The following is a 20,381-nucleotide window of genomic DNA, read 5'->3' as shown; positions in this document are numbered from 1 at the left end:
ATGAATGTCTTATGCTGGAAACGTCGTCCCTCCTGCTCCTCAGATGCTGTCTGACCTGCTGTCCTTTTACAGCACCATACTTTTGACTCCGATCTCCAGCATCTGTAATCCTCACTTTCTCCTAATATCTTGGACCATTTAATTTTTTAAGGATCATAATAGTGAAAATCTGGACTCTGACTTTCATTGATCATTTGCATGAGTAAAAGAAGATACATACTACTAATTAAATAAATTACATCTGAGATGCAGGTGATATGAAATGATAGCTAAGTAATTTTTATCACATATCACTATGATGTTGTCAGTTATAGCCCATTTCATTCATAGGTACACACGCATGTTTCCTCTTTTGGTCTTAGGACTGGAAAGAGAAAGTATAACCTTTAAAAACTTAGATTATGTTCACAACAGATTGTGTGAAATTGTGGCATACATATGTTCACCTCAAACATGTTTATAGTTACATTTGTTTTGGCTGTATTATGGTAGAGATTTTCATTCTGCTTACATCATAAATTGTAACTTTGAAAATATCTCAGAGTCATAAATGCTGTACCATTTGGCACTATAAGTTTAAGACCCACTCTAAGTTATATGCGTTTACAGTATATGTTCAATGAAAATATGACAGTTTATCATGAGGCAAGGACAGAAAAGCCCAGAATCCAGTGTTATAATCCCAGCTGACAGTACGACTGGACAAGCCCAAAAACAGAATGAAATCTGACCTGATAGATCATATGTGGTTATTTTTACTTTTGCTAACATCATGGTTTGTCACTGAAACATAGTAACACCAGGCTGCAGAGGTTATTTAACAACCGAACAGAAGTATACTTCGCAAAAGATGAACACAAAACTAAAGCAACAGGCGATCTAGGTACAAAAGATTGTTTAGAAAAACCTTAAAACACAAAGCAAATCAAATTTTCAACTCATTTTCCCAACAATATCCATTACAGATATTCAAATTCAGATATACCTCCATATCAAAAATATAAGTTTGACTGAACTGACTCTTCCCAGTTCTGTTTATGAAATGTGGAGCCTTCTTACATGAATATTGATAAAATTGAAAGCTTAGGTTTTCCCAGCTTCTAATAATCTGCAGGCTTCTAACTGAACACTGCCAGTCTCGAAATCTCACAAACTAATTTTGTTTTTACTGAGGTTAACATATTCTGAAGAGTTCCTTTCTATACTTGTTCCTCAGGACTGTTCTGAATTGTCTGCGTTTTTCTTGATTATTTTGATTCAAAAACACAATAATGACCTTCAAGAATGACACAAACTTTGGCTGGTGGCAGGCAGTGAGCAGGAAGGTGCTAGGTTTCAGGAGGATATAAGCAGATTGAACAGATGGGCAGATGAATGGCAGATGGAATAATCCTGATAAAAAATGTGAAGGAATACACTTTGGGAGAAGGAACAATGCAAGGATGTCTTCAATGAATGACAAGACATAAGGAAGCTCAAAAGGAACAGAGGAACCTTGGTGGTTGTCCAAAGATTTCTGAAGGTGGCAGAACAGGCTAGTTAAGAAGGCATACAGGATGCTTGCCTTTATTAGTTGTGGCATAGATTATAAGAGCAGGAAGGTCATGTTGGAGCTGTACAGAGCTTTGGTTAGACCACAACTGTGTGCAGTCCTGATCACCACACTTTGGGAAGGATGTGATTGCAATGGGGTTGGGGATAAGGTGCTAAAGAGATTCACCAAGATGTTGCATGGAATGGAGTATTCCATCTATGAAGAGAGGCTGGATAAGCTCAAGTTGTTTTCTTTGAACAGAGAAATTTGAGGGGGTAACCTGATTGAGGTGTGTAAGGTTATGAGAGGCATGGACAGGGTGTATAGAAAGCAGCTGATCCCCGTAATCAAAGGGTCAATAATGAGGGCATAATTTTAAAGTGGAAGGCTGGACATTTAGAGGAATTTGAGGAAAACCTTTTTTTCATCTAGATGGCAGCGGGGGTCTGGAATGCACTGCCTGGGAGGGTAGTTGAGGTGGGAAACCTCACAACCTTTAAAAAGTTCTTGGATGACACTTGAAGTGTCGTAACATTCAAAGCTATGGGAAAACGGGGCTAGTGTAGGCAGTTGTGTATTTTTGGTAGTATTTGATGGGCTGAAGGGCCACTTCTGTACTACATGACTCTCTGAGTGTTTGCTGTACCTGTTGTAAATAATTGCAATATAAACAATTTTCCATTATCACTGCAAACCAATACTCACATGTCATCTAAACTTATGTATATAAGTCAACATTTTTCAATTGCTATTCACAATTTATGCTTATTATGTGAATTTTGAAATGAAACTCACAATTTCTAAATTTGCATACATCGCCAAATTAATGTTGGATTAGAATGTTGGTGGAAATGGTCAGTAGAGAGTACAACTGACGAAAATTATAGCAGGACATGACCAAATTTGCAGAATCAGCAAATGAACAACACATGATGTTCAACACAATAGATGTGAGATAGATTGGAGGAACAAAGAAAACTACAAATAGACTGATCTCTCAAAAGTTGCATAACAGGTTAACAAAGCAAAGTTACAAAAAAATACAAGTGCTAGATTTTATTTCTCAAAGGCTAGAATTGAAAAGTAGGGATGTTATGCTAAACTGGCGTCAAATCTCTGCCATATCACATTCAGGGTATTGCAGGTAGTACTAGTTATTATGTTATGAAAGATGTACAGTCACATTGAAGAGAGTGCAGAGAAGATTTTCATGGTTCATGCTAAAAATGTGTGTAGATATTATCAGGAAATGATGAATAGGCTGGATCTTTTCTCTGTTGGAAAATAAAGGCTGAGGATTAACTAATAGACATCTATTATGCAGGCTTTGGTCAAGTGAACACTGAGTTTGTTTTCTTTGTGGAGAAGAGCATAACATAATTACAAATGATGACGAGTCATTTGGACTCGAAACATTAACTTGCTCTGTGTCCATGGATGCTGCCTGACCTACTGTGATCTCCAACATTTTTTGTTTTCAGTACAGATTCAAGGCTCTGAAATAGTTTGCTCCTATAAAATGACATAAGATAGTCACCAAGAAATTCAACAGGGATTTAAAAGAAACTTCTTTACTCAAGTTGTAACCATGCTTGTTTACTGTATTACCAGCAGTCCTTTTGAGCTAATTTGATTCTAGCATTTAATGACCTTTCTTCATTCCACTTTAATCCAGGCCCAAGGAAATTTCCTTGGGAGGACATTAAACGCTGCTTCCATCATTGCTACGTAGGTTGGCTTGGAGTTTCCTATGTATTTGCACCCAGGGTGCAGACATAACCTGGAATAAATTAAGTACACTGCCAAAGGGACCACAGATATTCCAGCAGGTGAGCGCAATATGCTTACATCTCCTCAATCTTTCATGATTGTCTATCGATCCTTCTGCCTGATGCATTGTCCACATAATAATAATTTATTTTCCCTAGCCACAGAGCCTTATGCATAATTCTTTTGCAATTACATTTGCTCAGACTCTGTTATGTATTGTTGATGCTTCAGAATTCTTTCAAGCACTTACACCAAGGTAGTTGCTATGGTTATGATTAGAAATGACAGGGACGAATGATAACTGATTCATTTATACTTAAAACGTGCATGAATCATATGAAGAGAGTTTCACTGAGGTTATACGATTGGATGTTGTGTGACTACAATATTTAGTTTATTGTGATCTAGAGCACACAAATTATTGCAGATTTAATGGATTTGGTTACATTTCTGGGATAATTGGAAACAGAGGTATTTGTTTTCCTCTAATGAGAACTGTGGACTAGTACAGCCCATCAAATTTAAATATTACCTTCTCCTTGCATTTTCCTTTCTTGTTCAAATTCAGAACAAATCTTGTGCACAGGGTTATAGCTCCCATTCATTTGGTGAGATTAACCTTTTTAAGCTGAGAGAAACCTGTAGTTTATCTGCTAAGGCATTGGAAAAACTTAATACTGCAGATTTAAATAAGGTTACTCAAGTTATGTGGGGAGAGTTCTTGAAAATCATATTTCACACCTTCCAAATCTAGGTGGCAGCCTATGAAGAAATTAATTGAACTGCAAAATTGTTAGGTGAAAAATATTTAAAGGAAAAGTGGTAAAAGTTGAAAAATGTTCCTTCAGAACTTTGCAGTCACATGGGCCTCAGCAGTCAGTTCTGCAGAAAAAGAAATAGAAGGAATGTTGCTCTCTACCACCTTCTCAAAGTCAACTTGGGATGGGCAACAAATGCTGGCCTAGGTGGCGATGCCCAAATGCCATGAGTGAATAAAAGCAATAGTTGATTTAAAGTAATTGTCAAATCATTTTAATGATGAACCATTGCAATATGGGAACATTGCTCCCCAAGAACTATGCCCATTTAGCCCACTGACACATTATGCTATTCAGTTTCAAAGTACTGCTATACTCTATGTCCCAATTAAAACTAAATTTTGAATTGTCAGGATACTTCAGTATGCTTTGTGTTAGTATGCATTTTGAGTTTTGATAGTGAGGGGCTCCTATTTTGATGTTTTTCTTGCAAAACAATGACACTAATTTATTACATAAACCTTGGGTTCAGCAGCTTCAGCTTTTGTTCTAATCACTGTTCCCTGGAATAATGTTGTTGTCAGTGTTTGTGTCACTCCTGACTGATAAACTGGTATGCATGGGCGTGATAAAGCAGCAAAATGTCCAAAGATATACTGTGCCAGATTTGTGCCTCTTTGTATAATTGTACACTTCTGTTGGCAATTTGGATTGATGCAGAAAGTTCCCATCTGAAACGTAACCTGAGATTTTCTACTTTGGAGTTAAAGTTTGGCAGTACGTATCTTGGATGTCCTCACATCCACCTATGTCCAATGTGATTCAATGCTTCTCCTCTCATTATCTGTGTAAGTGAGAAGTTGAATAAATGACTTGGCAAATTACATGCAGTGAGAAAGTAGGAGGCTTTTGCCACTTGTGATTCCTTACAAGTTCTAAGTTTCCAACACCATTTTTAAAAGCTAGGTGGATACCACTCACTCACTTAAACCAAGCCAAGAGCACTCATTTGTCCTGTGTTGGTTGCCTTCTCTGCCCCTGCCCAACCCTGAAACAAATGTCACCAATGAAGCAGAAATGCAGGAGCTGTTTAATCAATTCAGTGATGCTTTCGTACAACTACTACTGGATGGAATCATGGGCAAGGGGGAGTGAGACCAGGAAAATATCCCACCAAATTCATCCAGCCTCGGCTGAAATAACAGCAATACTCAGTGCCAATGGCTTTCAGGAACACACTTGGCATCAGTGCAGGAAGAAAATGAATGATCTTCTGAGCTCCACAAAGATAAGTGGTATCGTCTTCTCTCTGTTAATGGGGCATAATTAGTCTAGCTCTGCCACTGCACAACTGTCTCACAAACAGCCATAGCCTGCAAGCCTCAGTCTTCCATATATGATGTACATTCAAAAGAGTTGAAACACAACTAATGCTCTGAAACTACTACAAACCTTATAAGGACCTACCAGTGGTGAGAACTTCCGATTTTCTCATTGCATGTGGCTTGCCAAGTTTTTGCAAAGCTTTGTAGCTTGGGTTGTGGATGAGATCATAGATTCGTTCACCGAGCCGGTGTGGTTTTCTGTAGACGTTTTGTTGCCTCGCTAGGTGAGCTCGTCAGTACATCTTCGATGCAACGTTGTTGATCTGTCCCATCCTGGTGTTTATGTGTCTCTGTTTTTTCGTACTTCCGGTTCTGTATCCGAGTGGTTTGTATGTGAGGTTCAGTTCAATGTGTATATTGATTGAGTTCGGGTTGGAGTGCCAGGCTTCAAGGAATTCTCTTGTGTGTCTCGGTTTAGCAAGTGTTAGGATAGTTACATTGTCCCCAGTTGAATTTGTGTCCTTTGTTATCTGTGCTTGGAAAATGAGAGAGCACAGGTCGTATCTGGCAGTGGTGAACTGATGTTCGTGCACACGTATGGTCAGTTTTCTTTCTGTTTGTCCAATGTAGTGTTTTGCACAGTCCTTGCAGGGTATCTTGTTGGATATGGGTGTCGAGTCTTTAACCTTTGTGAGGAGCTGGCCAAAGATATTCACTGGTTTGTGGGCTGCAAAGATTCATAGGGATCTGAGTACAAACTACTACTACTCACTGTATTCATGCAATCCCATGTGTGTATCAGCTAAACTTCAGGAATTGGTTACGTCAGTTGCCTGCACAGCTTGTTTTGATATAAGCATTGCCAACAATGTGGATTCAATTTCCACAATGACTGAGGTGAACTTCTCAACCTCTCCTCTCGCCTGAGGTACATTGACCCTCAGGTTAAACCACCACCAGTCATCTCTCTCTCTCTAATGAGAGAGCTGTCCTACAGACTGGTAAGACTATGGCAACTTACTATTCAGGTAGAGTGGCCTGAACTTTGTCTTTTTGACATCATTCCACTTTGGAAGCATACTCAATGCTCAGTTTTGTTTTTCCTGTTTTCCTGCCTCCCATGCGGCTTTTCTACTTCCTGTTACTGACGTTACTTCTATCAAAATTAGGTTGCCCCTTAGGGTCCCATACCCCTGACAAACTTATTTAAACCCAGCCCAACTACACTAGCAAATGTTCTGAGAAACTATCAGTTCCAGCCCTGTTAAGATATCGCTCATCCAGCATGCATTGGTCATTAAGTCATTATGCCTGCTATATTTTTCACAGGCCTGAATTTTGTGAAATCCCACAACTCCTCCCCACCCTACCACTTTGAAGGCATATTTGAAGGCAGTATAAAATAAAATGGGTGGCTGCTTGTTAACCACCCACCCCAACCTGATTCCCATATTATGGGCAACACTGGTACCTCCACATCATATTGTGAATGGACAAGGCAGCTTGCCCACTCTTGGGCTAATGGCTATTTAAGGGCTTCTTCCCACCTCTCCTGCAATTATATATATAAGGCAAGGGAAGGCAGACCAAGATGGGTTGCCCCACAGCTTTCACTGCAGGGGCAGCTATCAGGCAGAAAGGAGTGTACTTATATTTGAGGGAGTGGAATGATTTCCTGCGTTCGTCGGAGTCAGTCAACATTGTACACTCCTTTAAATCTTCCACAGATTCCAAAACATGGCTTCTGCCCAGACTGTCCCTAGGGTTGGGGCGACAAGCCTCGGCTTCATACTTTCGGGGACCCTGTGTTGGGACCAGAGGCACCTGGGAGATATTAGAAACTGCCAATTAATAAATACGTTTGGCAACTTTAAAAAATGCATTTATGTTTCTCTTTGTTTTATACCTGAATTGGGCAATACTTTCAAAACTAAAGCTGTCCCAGGACCTTTGTTAAATTGCGTGCAGTCATTTGTTCATATTCCAAGTTCATGCTGTTTTATGTGGGAATAAAATAAAAGATGTTATGATAATTAATTTTGCAAGACCTTTGTCCCATAGTGTCTCATTGTTCAAAACATTCATGTTAGCTGAAGATTCTATTGATACAATATGAGCAGATGGATCACAAACTTTTCTTCAGCCTTGCTTTGAGCAGGACAATGCACTCACACTTTACTCCCTTACATATTTGGGAGCTACAGTCTCACAATAATTTCTGTGTAGCATGCATTGGTGGAAATAGTTATGTTTCACTTCCGGGCACAGACCTGGTTCAGTTAGCTTCAAATGGGTATCCATTTAAAAGTGTACTAAAACTCAACAGTCCATGACTATGGTGATATCCTTATGGTTGTGAATCATCAATGCTTAACTTTTTAAGTGTAACATATTTGAGGCTGAGAATGAGTGACTTGACCTTTGATCAGCCATTCAATTTAACCAAAATTCTTTGAACTTGGAGTTGAAATGGCTTATTCCAAAATCCACTTGAAAGAGCAATGTTATAGTTAAGTCAAATGTAGGAGTAGTTGTGTGCACGTGATTGATGATGTTTATATATGAACGCTTGAATGTTTGGGTGACATTGCTGTGTACGTTCTCTCTCTATACAGAAGAGATAAATAGAAAAATGTGTACACTGGTACAGTAGTGAATGTTGTAATGATGGGTCTGAATCATATTAAGAGGGAACTTTAAATCTGCATCACGCCACGCTGTGTGTAATCTACTTGATGTTGACAATGGAGAATTATCAACCACTTGCATCCTTTTATATTGGGCGAGCAAAGTCAGAAGGCACACTACACCAGGTTATATTCCAACACTGAGTTGAAGGTGTGAGCCTTTGTCCAAAGTTAAAAATCACATACCAGATTATAGTCTAACAGGTTTAATTGGAAGCAGTAGCTTTCGGAGTGCTGCTCCTTCATCAGGTGGTTGTGGAGAATAAGATTGTAAGACACAGAACTTATAGCAAAAGCTTACAGTTGTTGTGGTTCTGTTCGTCGAGCTGGGAATTTGTGTTGCAGATGTTTCGTCCCCTGTCCAGGTGACATTCTCAGTGTTTGAGAGCCTCCTGTGAAGCGCTTCTGTGATGTTTCCTCCGGCATTTATAGTGGTTTGTCTCTGCCACTTCCGGTTATCAGTTCCAGCTGTCTGCTGCAGTGGTCGTTTACAGTGTGATGTATCTGAAATTATATATTGAAAAAGGCCTGGATTGTTTGTTAAGTCTCTCATCTTTTAGAATGACCATGTTGGTTTCAGTTCTTTCACATGTAAATCTCACACACACACACACACACACACACACACACACACACACACACACAGACACACTCATGCAGACCCTCTCTCATACGCTCACACATACATTCCCACACACACCTTCACACGTTTACCCCTTTACACTCACAAACATACACTCTCTCACAGACACTCATAACCACCCCCCCTCCACATACACCCACCCACCCATGTGCACATATACACATATAAGTTTGTGGGGTGAATTTGTATTTGCAGAATTACATTTTACTTTGATCAAAAACTGCATGAGTCCATGTAAGATTCTGTAAACCCGCTTTTTTAGATTAGAATCCGTTTGCCCACTGTGGCACAGACAGCATCACAGGGAAGCTCACACCTTCAATAAATTATCTGGGCCAACATAACACCAATTGTTAAAGTTCACTTGAGAATGTAACTTTTAAAAAAAGGTTTTACGATTTACATATGAAAGAACTGAAACCAACATGGTCATTCTAACAGTTGGGAGACTTAACAAACAAAACCAGGTCTTTTTCAATATATAATTTCAGTTACATTACACTGTAAACCTTTGATATAAATTCTGTGTCTTACAATCTTATTCTCACCAACCACCTAATGAAGGATCAGTGCTCCGAAATCTAGTGCTTCCAAATAAACCTGTTGGACTATAATCTGGTTTGTGTGATTTTTAACTTTATAAACCCCAATCCAACATTGGCATCTCCAAATCAAGGCTTTGTTCAGAATCTGTCTCAGAGTTTTAGCCTGGAATCAGGCTGGTTCAAAAAGCACACAATTTGTAGTCACATCTAGTCAATGTGGCATCTTATAAATTCCAGCTTTCAGAATAAAACCAACCTGATTCCAGATTAAAACTTGGAGACAGATTCTGACTGAGATGTCACCTTTTGTTTATTCATGATAGCACAGCACTGGAATTGACTTTATAAACACTTTGCACACCATCTAACACTCTTGGTTACCGGCAGAGATGTATTATCTGACACTCCACTTACAACAGTTGTATGACCTTTTGATCTCTCTGCTCTTGATCTCTCTGCCAATAAACTCTGTGTCTGTGTGCCCTGCTTTCTCACTGCAACTGACAAAGGGGCTGCACCCCAAAAGTTTGCGTAATTTCAAATAAACCTGGTGCAGTGTGACTTCTGACTTTGTCCACCCCAATCTATTACTGGCATCACCACATACTGGGGGAGACCAGACTCTGGACAGTTTAAAGTTGGGACATGGATTAGAGAAGGGAAGTGTCTTATATGCTCCTTGAATACTCATGGGCTGCTGGGTACAATTTCACACAGCTCTGTGAAGAGGTGAACAAACAATTTCCTTTGTCAGTGAGAAGCTGATGACATAATATTAATGTTACTTGGCTAATAGCCTGGAAATTAGAAGGACAGATTCAAATCCCAGCATGGCAGCTGGTAGAATTTAATTGAAACTAATTCAATGAGTGAAATGGAATATAAAGCTAATTTCTGTGATCATCAAGTTATCATCGAAAATAGTAAAGCTCAACTTGTTCAACAATATCCTTCAAGAAAACAAATCTGTCATCCTTACCTGATCTGGCCTGCATGTGACAACAGCATTGGAGCAGTGTGGTTGACTGTTAACTGCTCTCTGAAATGGCCCGGTAAGCCTCTCAGTTCAACAGCAACTAAGGATGGCCATGAATGCTGGTCTTGCTAGCAAAGACCAAATCCCATGAAAGAATAAAATAAATATGCAATTTGGAGTCAACCTTCAGGTATAGCTGGGAGCTAAATGCACTGCTGTGGAATGCTCACCTATTTGTGTCGGATGCCATGTGGCTTAAATATAATGCTCTCTCTGGCTCAGTGACAAGACTGTGAAAAAGTGCTGGCCAACATGATCAACTAGTAATGGACTGACCTCCACTCTTGTCTCTTTCTCTCTCTGTCACGCACACACACCTTACCAAACAGAAAATGTACCATATTTTGATGTCTAATCTTTGGTCAAATATTTCAAATGGGAATTACAGGAGGGAGGAAAATAGACTGAGTGTGAAAGATAAACTGATAATTGACAGAACAAATATCTGTTACCCTCCCATTAATGACAAAATACTTGTCCATGTAAACTACAAAGAACATTAATTTTGAAGACAATGCAACAATCATCTTTCTTCCCAAGGACAATCCTATAATAGAACAAACAGCCAAAGGAAAAAGTCACAGCCCCATTAGTTGAAATTACAAAGAAACACTTATAGTTTATTTCCATCCATATATTTTCATTATTGTCATTACCAATGACAATCTCAGCAGATGATGCCTAGTTAATTATTGCTGCTCATAAAACAATTGGCAGAGTGTGAATATTAGTCTGTGATGCTAACAGTTATAGCAGACAAAACATTGATAGTCAAATGTAGGCCAAATCTACAATAGCTCAGGTTTTCTGATACCACCTTCCTGGTAGGAAGTATGACAACAAGGTTAAACTCATATCAATTTTGGACTGATATTAAACTTGCTTCTGGCTGCGTGAAATGGGAAGATTTCCAATTCCCAAATGACAAAGCACACACGGAATTAGCGCACAAGCATGGAAAATATTGTATGTGAAGTTCAATTATCAAGCTTTAAATTTAAAAACATAAACTAACTATTTCAGTGTATTGATGAATAATGTATTTTTGTGTAATGTCCTCAGTAATCATTTCTCACTTCCAGTTGCTCCTTTAATTTGATTAATTTTTATATCATTGTACATAATTTTAGTCCACATGAATTATTTTTGGAAAAAAGTGAAACTTTATTCCCTTACCTGATGCAACTTGCACTGTCCACAGATGCTGTCATACTGAGAGTCATAGAATCATAGAGATGTACAGCATGGAAACAGACCCTTCGGTCCAACCCTTCCATGCCGACCAGATATCCCAACCCAATCTAGTCCCACCTGCCAGCATCCGGCCCATATCCCTCCAAACCCTTCCTATTCATATAACCATCCAAATGCCTCTTAAATGTTGCAATTGCACTGGCCTCCACCACTTCCTCTGGCAACTCATTCCCTACACGTACCACCCTCTGCTTGAAAAGGTTGCCCTTTAGGTCTCTTTTATATCTTTCCCCTCTCATCCTAAACCTATGCCCTCTAGTTCTGGACTCCCCGACCCCAGGGAAAAGACTTTGCCTATTTACCCGATCCATGTCCCTCAGACTTTTGTAAACCTCTATAAGGTCATCCCTCAGCCTCCGACACTCCAGGGAAAACAGCCCCAGCCTGTTCAGCCTCTTCCTGTAGCTCAAATCCTCCAACCCTGGCAACATCTTTGTCAATCTTTTCTGAACCCTTTCAAGTTTCACACCATCTTTCCGATAGGAAGGAGACCAAAATTGCACGCAATATTCCAACACTTGTTGAGTTCTATCAGCATGTTCTGTTTCTTTTTAAATTCAGATATCCAGAATCTGCAATATTTTTCTTTTGGTTTTTTGTTCCCAACAATTCTATTTTCTCAAAGTTACCATTGAAATGGAGTTTGTTGATTCTTAAATGAAATATGTCAGCATATTTTGTTTGTATTCCATCTGTTGTGAGGGATGCTCAGGAAATCTAGAAAAGAATCAAATAGAGGCCAGCAAATTCTCTACTGGCTTTACTGGCATAGAAGATTATATCCAAATCTCCAACAGTTAAATGCAATTTTTGGCTTTGACAACTTGATAAATATAAACAGGAGCCTTTTTATAACCTGAAACTTCATTGTGTAGGGGATTGGGTCTGGGTGGGTTACTCTACAGAGGGTCAGTATGGACTTGTTGGGCTGAAGAGCTTGTTACCACACTGTAGGGATTTTAAATTCATTCTAAACTCTAAACAAATTTCAGATTCTAAACTCATTTCAGAAACTTATCAATGAAAATCTGATATTGTTCAGTGCAAAACTGAGTTTTAGAAATATTAATTTTATATGCTTATGTACTGCACTAGAAATCTTCCTCTCTAGATAAATTTGTTTATGGATTGTGACTAGGCTAGTAATTATTAACCATCCTAATTACCCTTGAGAAGGTGGTGGTGAGTTGTTTTTGCAATCTGCAGTCATTCAGATGGTGTACACTGAATTTTCATTAGGGAGGGATTCCCATGATTTTGATCCAATGACAGTGAAGGAATGACAATAAAGTTCCAAATCAGGATGGGGTACAGCTTTGCAAAGAGATTTGCAAGTGATGGTGTTAGTTTGCTACCTGTTATCTTTGTTCTTCTAGGTCTCGGGTTTGGAAGATGCTGGTGAGTGACTCGTGTGCATTTTGTCTACGGTCAACACTCTTCCACTGTAAATCTGTGGTGTAGGTAGTGAAGGTTGAAAGTGCTGGATGCGGTGCACTCAGGTGGACTGTTTTGTCCTGGATGATGTTGAGTTTGTTGAGTGTTTCTGGAACTGTACTCAGCGAGGAAAGTGGAGAGAATCCCATCACTCTCTTGATTTGTGCCTTGTAGATGGTGGACAGGCTTTGGAAAGTTGCAGGGTGGGATATTCCCCCAGGGCTTCTAGACTCTGATATTAGAACCAATTGTGGATCCCTTTCCCATACTTCCCTGCTGTGAAATTGGAGCAGAAAGCTTTTGGTATTCAACCTCCTCAGAGGCAAAGCACTATGAAATTCTTCAATTTTACATTCCATCTCGCACCCAAAGTAGTTTCTGCTGCTCCAGGGAAATTCAGCCCGGGAGGTAAATTACTCATTCCTGAATTTCCAAACTCTGATCTACCCTTCATGGGCACAATATTTATATAGTTAGTCCATTTATGATTCTGGCCAATGGTAATTCCAGGATATTGATGGGAAGGGGGTGGGATTCAGTGATAACAACACCATTGAACTTCAAAGGGAGATAATTTGATTCACTTTTTGGAGATGGTCAGTGCCTGCCATTTGTGTGTCATGAATATTTCTTGCTATTTATTAGCCCAATCATGGATGTTGACCAGACCTGAATGTGGCACGAGCTACTGCAATATCGATGACATTGTAAATGGCACCGAAAACTATGCAATGATTATCTTCATTTCTGACTTTCAAGCAGGTGTGTGGAAGTGCAAAACTTGAGTATTGTTGAAAAATAACACATTATGCTGAAACTTTTCATTTACACTCATCAGGCTATTCACAACAATAGCTATGTAAGGGGAATAACATTTACGACTGGATGATAAGAGAGTGCAGATTGAATGGCAAGTGGATGCTGATTGGTCGAAGTGTGGTCATGGAAAATGCACCAGTTAATGATAACTGACTGTTTTACCTACCAGTTTTGTTTAAGTTTTCACCAGGCAGTTTGACTCTGATTGATCAATGAACCAGGGAATGGTGCTATTTATGTTGTAAGGTTGAAAACGGTGCAAGCAGGAACCCTCAGAGTACTGAGGAAGGGTCATCAGACCTAAAATATTAACTCTGATTTCTCTTCACAGATGCTGCCAGATCTGCTGAGCTTTTCCAGCAACTCCTGTTTCTGTTATTGAAGCAGTACTGTTAGACTGGTATTTAAGTCCATAAGACCATAAGACATAGGAGCGGAGGTAAGGCCATTCGGTCCATCGAGTCCACTCCGCCATTCAATCATGGCTGATGGGCATTTTAACTCCACTTACCCGCATTCTCCCCGTAGCCCTTAATTCCTTGTGACATCAAGAATTGATCAATTTCTGCCTTGAAGACATTTAGCGTCCCAGCCTCCACTGCACTCTGTGGCAATGAATTCCACAGGCCCACCACTCTCTGGCGGAAGAAATGTCTCCACATCTCTGTTCTGAATTTACCCCCTCTAATTCTAAGGCTGTGCCACGGGTCCTAGTCTCCTATATTGAAGTTGTATGAGTAAAATCTTTGCAGATGCCATCAAGTAAGAAGGCAGCCTGAATATTAGAGAAAGATTCAAGCATGTCTATGGGCTGCTTGAGATAATTGACAACATTGCATTCGCTTTCTTAATCACGGACTCAACCTGCATGTCTACCTTTAGAGAATCCTCAACTAGCACTCCCAGATCCCTCTGTACTTTGGCTTTACGAATTTTCTCACCGTTTAGAAAGTAGTCCACGCTTGTATTCTTTTTTCCAAAGTGCAAGGCCTCGCACTTCTGGCTGACGGGCAGGGTACTAAAATGCAAAGCAAGGGATGGCAGGGATGTTGTGAGCTTCCAGGTGGGCTCAAATTGAATGACTGCTGAGAGAACAGAAAAACAGACCAGAGTTGAAGCCTAGTCCAGTCCTTGTGCTGGGTCAATGTCCCTGTGTGCAAAATGTACTTGCTGCAGCACTACAATCATAGTTGCCGTTGTGCCCCATGGTGCAGCAATGAAATCCAGAAGCATACTATAAGTGGATGAGCTGCGCCGTAAGGTTTCTTAGAAACTGGCACATGCTGATGCCAGTGTCTGGTGATGTAGGGTGCATATGACTGGCATCCATTGAATGGCCCTGATGGGTTGGTCCCTGGTTCCAATATGGAGATCCTTTGGAACAAGCGCCAAGCTGAAATTATCAGGTGGCCACTGTCACTTCCATGTTGAGAATTGGCATGTAGTTTGCTCAGGGCAGATGATATGAAAGAAAGCTGCTATTAATGAGCTGAGTTCTGCAGTTCATAAGATTAAGTTTTGAGAAGATTTGTAGCTCAGGTTGAGATTCTGAATGTAGGTTTGCTCGCTGAGCTGGAAGGTTCGTTTTTAGACATTTTGTCACGATACAAGATAACATCATCAGTGAGCCTTTGGATGAAGCACTGGTGGCAGGCTTTCTATTTATGTGTTTTGGTTTACTTGGCTTGGTGTTGTCATTTCTTGTGGTGATGTCATTTCCTCTTCTTTTTCTCAGGGGATGGTAAATGGGATCCAAGTCAATGTGTTCGTTGATAGAGTTCCGGTTGGAATGCCTTGCTCCTAGGAATTCTCATGCGTATCTCAATTTGGCTTGTCCTAGGATGGATGTGTTGTCCCAGTTGACGTGGTGCCCTTCCTCATCTTATGTAAGGATATTAGTGAGAGGGAGTCTTGTCTTTGTGTGGCTAATTAATGTTCATGTATCCTGGTGGCTAGTTTTCTGCCTGTTTGTCCAATGTAGTGTTTGTTTCAGTCCTTGTATGGTATTTTGTAAATGATATTAGTTTTGCTTGTTGCTTCTATAGGGTCTTTCAAGTTCATTAGTTGCAATTTTAGTGTGTTGGTGTGTTTGTGGGCTACCATGATGCCAAGAGGCCTGAGTAGTCTGGCAGTCATCTCTGAGATGTCTTTGATGTAGAGGAGAGTGGCTGGAAGTGTTTTGTCTGCTTATTTGAGTTTGTTGCTGAGAAATTGGTGGACTGTGTTCATTGAGTATACGTTCTTTTTGAATATGTTTTATAGATGATTTTCCTTTGCTTTTCATAATTCTTCTGTGCTGCAGTGTGTGATGGCTCATTGAAATAATGTTCTAATGCAGCTTCGTTTGTGGGTGTTGGGATGATTGCTTCTGTAGTTCAATATTTGGTATGATTTGTTTTCTTGTAGATGCTGGTTTGAAGTTTCCTGTTGGCTGTTCAATCTACTGCGACATCTGGAAATGGCATGTTGTTGTTTTCCTCCTCTTTAGTGAATTTTATGCCAGTAAGGATATTATTGATGGTCTTGAAGGTTTCCTCTAATTTGTTTAGTGATGACAAAGGTGTCATCCATGTAGCTGACCCAAAGCTTGTGTTGGATGGTCGGCAGAGCTGTTTGTTCGAGTCTCTGCATTACTACCTCTGCTAAGAACCCTGATATCGGACATCTCATGGGTGTTCTATTGGTTTGTCTGTAGGTTTTGTTGTGGAAGGTGAAGTGGGTGGTAAGGCATTGATCCACTAGCTTGACGATATTGTCCTTGCTGATGAAGTTGGTGTTTGGTGTATGTGTCTTTGGTTCTTCTAATGATGTATTTAACTTGTGCATTCTCAGTGCTTATCAGTACTCACTTGCCAATGAGTCAGCGTCTTGTCATATTGTTATTCAGCTTTGCGTTGGTACTCTTTCAAAGCTGTGGTCCTGGGGACCTCAGGGGGATGTAGAGATAGGTCATTCATTCGGGACTCCTAGCTGCAGCTGGTTGCAAATTTCCTGGTTGTTTAAACCAATCTGGCCTGGTTATATGCCACTCATTCCTTTTCAATTGACTTTTTTCTTTTCCTTCCCAAAGTGTTTTTTCCATAAATCTTGTGATCCTCAATAAAGAGCACATGAAAACTGTGTTCAAGATTGCATCTAATCTGCCTCTTAATCACCTGTTGAAGGTGTGTGGCAAACATGTTGGTTTTCCAGATGCCCTAACCGTACGTTTTCTACATATAGTATGTTCCACGCAATGTGTTCCCTTTCCACCTTTCCTGAAACCATCAGTTTTTGCAGTCTTTGTGGAATGCTATTTTAATAATCTTCCTAAATGGTGCAAGCTTCATGTTAGAGACTGGAGCACCCAGTCTAAGCTAATACTTCAGTGGCTTCTGTCTGTGTTCACTTGAAAAAGTGAACATGGCCTAGCTAATGCTTTGCTTGTAATACAATACATCTGAATGTGGAGCACTACTGATCCCAGGTATATCAAATTTATGAAATAAAACACAAAGAACTGCTGGAATGCTGGAAATCTGAAACAAAAATTGCTGGAGAAACTGAACAGGTCGAGCAGCTTCTGTGGAGAAAATACATTGTCAACTTTACACGTCCAGTGACCCTTTTCAGAATGCAGTTACTTCTATTTCTATGCAAACTTCATGATTGTTTTGAGATTGACAAAAAAGTTCAGCACCACGGATTTTCTTGATGTGAAAGCACTTCGACTTTGGTCTTTCTTTTTGACTCATGGGCTGTAGGTGTCGCCATCTGGGTCAGCATTATTGTCCACATCTAATTGTTGTGGAGAGGGTGGAGGATGCGTTGCGATTTTAAATCGCGGCGCTCCGCGTAGGCGAGGGACACCGCGAGTGCAGTTAGGAACGGGGCCAGCATTTTGACCCAACACAATAAAGGATCAATTATCGAGCGGAGCTTAGGAAATCTCATTGGATTTTTCTGCAGTAATATCTGCTGGTGGTATTAAAAAAAAATCACATTGAGGTCGAGCTGAATCAGCCTTTCACAGAATTGTACGATACCAAGAATGTTACTTAGATTTTATAATTCTGCATGTTTCGTCAGGAGGAGACTTTTATTGTTTATTCATTGGAAATATTGTGATTTTAACTTCCTTCTTTTCATCACTTCATTGGATCATTTGCCAGAGTGACATTTTTGGGTCGATAACAAACATTTCACAATAGCTTGCCAGTCATCTGCACTGTGACAAATTCCTGCACAAGGAATGAAGCGAAACATGTTCAACCAAGTGCTTCACCGTAAGAGATCGGCGTGGTGCTTTCCAGAGGAGCACTTGCTTACTTTGTCAGATGAAAATTGCGTCTCAATTCGAAAAAAATAGTTGAGCTGGTAAAAAAATAAAATCCTGTAAAACACTGAGGTGAAACTTTGATGCTTTAACGAAGCCCGTGCGGTTTAACGGATTGTACACCACAGTACAATGGTTTATAATGCTTTTAGGTTGATGTGCGTGCATGAGCGAGGGGGTGGAGTTGGTAACTTGTCCAGCCCGGAGAATGCTGTCACACTGGGAGGTTGGGTTAACATTCCTCGTAAGTTAGTCTTTACAACAGGATCTCTGGTGGACAGCATTCTTCCTCTTATTCAAGTTTCTCTTCAGTTTGGTTTGGAACGATTCCCGGTACCGTAAAGGAGAGCTCGCCAACTACGATGGAGAACTTTCAGACAACAAATGTCACTTCAAACACTTATTCCCGTATCCCGAGACCAAGAATGTATGCGAATTCCATGCCGGCGGCTGTACGTAATTGCCCGCACTCCAAATTTGCCCAAAGGTATCATTTTGCTTTGTTCATTTCAAAATATAATACCATCGAGCATTTATATTTCTAATGTAGGCGAGGTGAAACCAAAAATTCCATCTGCTTTTTGTCACATTGGTTTTAGTACAGATTGCAGTATTGTTAGCTGAACAAATTAAAAACTGAATGTATTGTTCCACACTGCATTCAGGTCATCAAATTTTAAGATCATGTTTATGATATAAAGATTTATTACTCGCTTAAGGTTCAGTGTCTGTTTTATTTGGTTTTCATATGCTTTTCCGAAGAACGGTTGAATTGTATATACAAATGCATCTCGGTTATAAAGTTTACATTCTTACAGCTTTGAATGCACTTCCATCCAAATGTGAAGTTATTTATAGTGTTGACTAGTGTTCAGGAGTTCACAGTTGGTCAGATCTTGTTTTATTAGGGTACTTATTGGTTTTCTATGTTAGTTACACTTTCCCATTTGGGCTTTTTGTGTGAGGGAAGTTGCTGAGGGAAACCAGGCATCTGGGAGCTGATTGAACAGGATAAACAACTATGTATCTCCCGAAGCAACAAGATTAGAAGATTGTGGAACTAACAGCAAAAGGTTTTCTTTTTCTTTGATCTTTTCCAGGATCTGATTGGGAGTTTCACAGCTGCATTTTAAGAGATTCTTTAACCTTCCCTCAATGACTGAGGTGGTAAAAATATTATAACAGTTTCTGAAGTGGTTAATGATTGTTCAATGTTTGCATGGAGGGACTTATCCTTCAATCTGTTGGGATCTGATTGCAGCTAGTTGAAGTTTTGCAATCTTAGTCTTTAAAACTGAGGAGAGATTTGTGAAGGGTTGTGCGAATTTTCCAAATCAGTTTCCTGTAGTTGAGGTGGGTTGGTAAAGTTGGCAGGAATTAGAAAGTCTTTGCTGATGGTTGGATGACAGCTATCTTGTTGTCCATCCTGTTATGTGATCTTCTATTACAGCTAAGACCATATCAAAAAGCATCAAGTTTGCTAAATTGCCCTCTGATGTAAGGGTTACACCCGAAACATCGACTTTTCCACCTCCTGATGCTGCCTGGCTAGCTGTGTTCTTCCAGCCTCCTGCCTGTCTACCTTGGATTCCAGCATCTGCAGTATTTTTGTTTCTTGGTATAAGTAACATAGTCCAGTTGAAAGACTGAGAAGGACATTTTAATTAGTGTTACTGATTGTCAAATCAGATACAGAAAGAAAAATACAGGGAAAGCAAAGCTGAATTGAAAGAACCAAAAAAGAAACAGAAAGGAAAACCAAAAAAAGTAATTTATGAATTTAAATTTGACACTTTTTAAAATCTCTTACAACACCCGAAAGAATATAGCTTTAAACTTGTAGCAGTTTACTTTTAGCTGCAGAAATTTTAATTGCCAAAGACTAGAATTTGTCATGTTATTCAATGGTGCTTTTAAAATGGACAAAGCATAACTTCCATATCTACTGCACAGATTCAACAATGTTCTGGTACTCCATTCATTTCAATGGTGAAGCAGGCAGCAAGGTGAAGTTTCAGTGAAACTAATGACGGAGTGCCAAAATGTGAGAGTGACCTTAGGAGTTTAACTGTCCATCTATCCAGTGCTTGATTTAGCTTTTCCATTTCCTTATAAACAGTGGAATGTGGCATTATCTGTTATTTTGAGTGGAACACCTGAACTAATACTATGTATTTTCTGGATTCAGCTGATATGAACAAAGCAATGGTTTGGGTTTTAGAAGATTGGAAGAAATTAATGCTGATAAAAACTTCTGCATG

The 20,381-nt window shown here is 39.8% G+C and overlaps 1 protein-coding gene across 5 annotated transcripts in view; it reads left to right on the top strand.

Moving 5' to 3' along the window:
* Nucleotides 1-20,381, top strand: part of LOC122560184 (rho GTPase-activating protein 40-like) — a 133,836-nt gene that overhangs the window by 48,372 nt on the left and 65,083 nt on the right. For 2 of the 5 annotated variants that reach the window (XM_043710570.1, XM_043710568.1), the window contains exon 1: nucleotides 18,347-18,607. The exons of 2 other annotated variants lie outside the window; for them this stretch is intronic. In XM_043710570.1, coding sequence (XP_043566505.1) covers nucleotides 18,483-18,607 — 125 coding nt within the window. In that variant the 5' untranslated portion in view covers nucleotides 18,347-18,482. Of the gene's footprint in view, nucleotides 1-18,346; nucleotides 18,608-20,381 lie in introns of those variants that run through there. One more of the 5 variants, XM_043710569.1, reaches the window with a different exon arrangement.

Source organism: Chiloscyllium plagiosum, chromosome 20, assembly GCF_004010195.1.
Source record: "Chiloscyllium plagiosum isolate BGI_BamShark_2017 chromosome 20, ASM401019v2, whole genome shotgun sequence".
NCBI classification, from domain to species: Eukaryota; Metazoa; Chordata; class Chondrichthyes; order Orectolobiformes; family Hemiscylliidae; genus Chiloscyllium; species Chiloscyllium plagiosum.
This window is presented reverse-complemented; position numbering and strand designations above follow the sequence as displayed.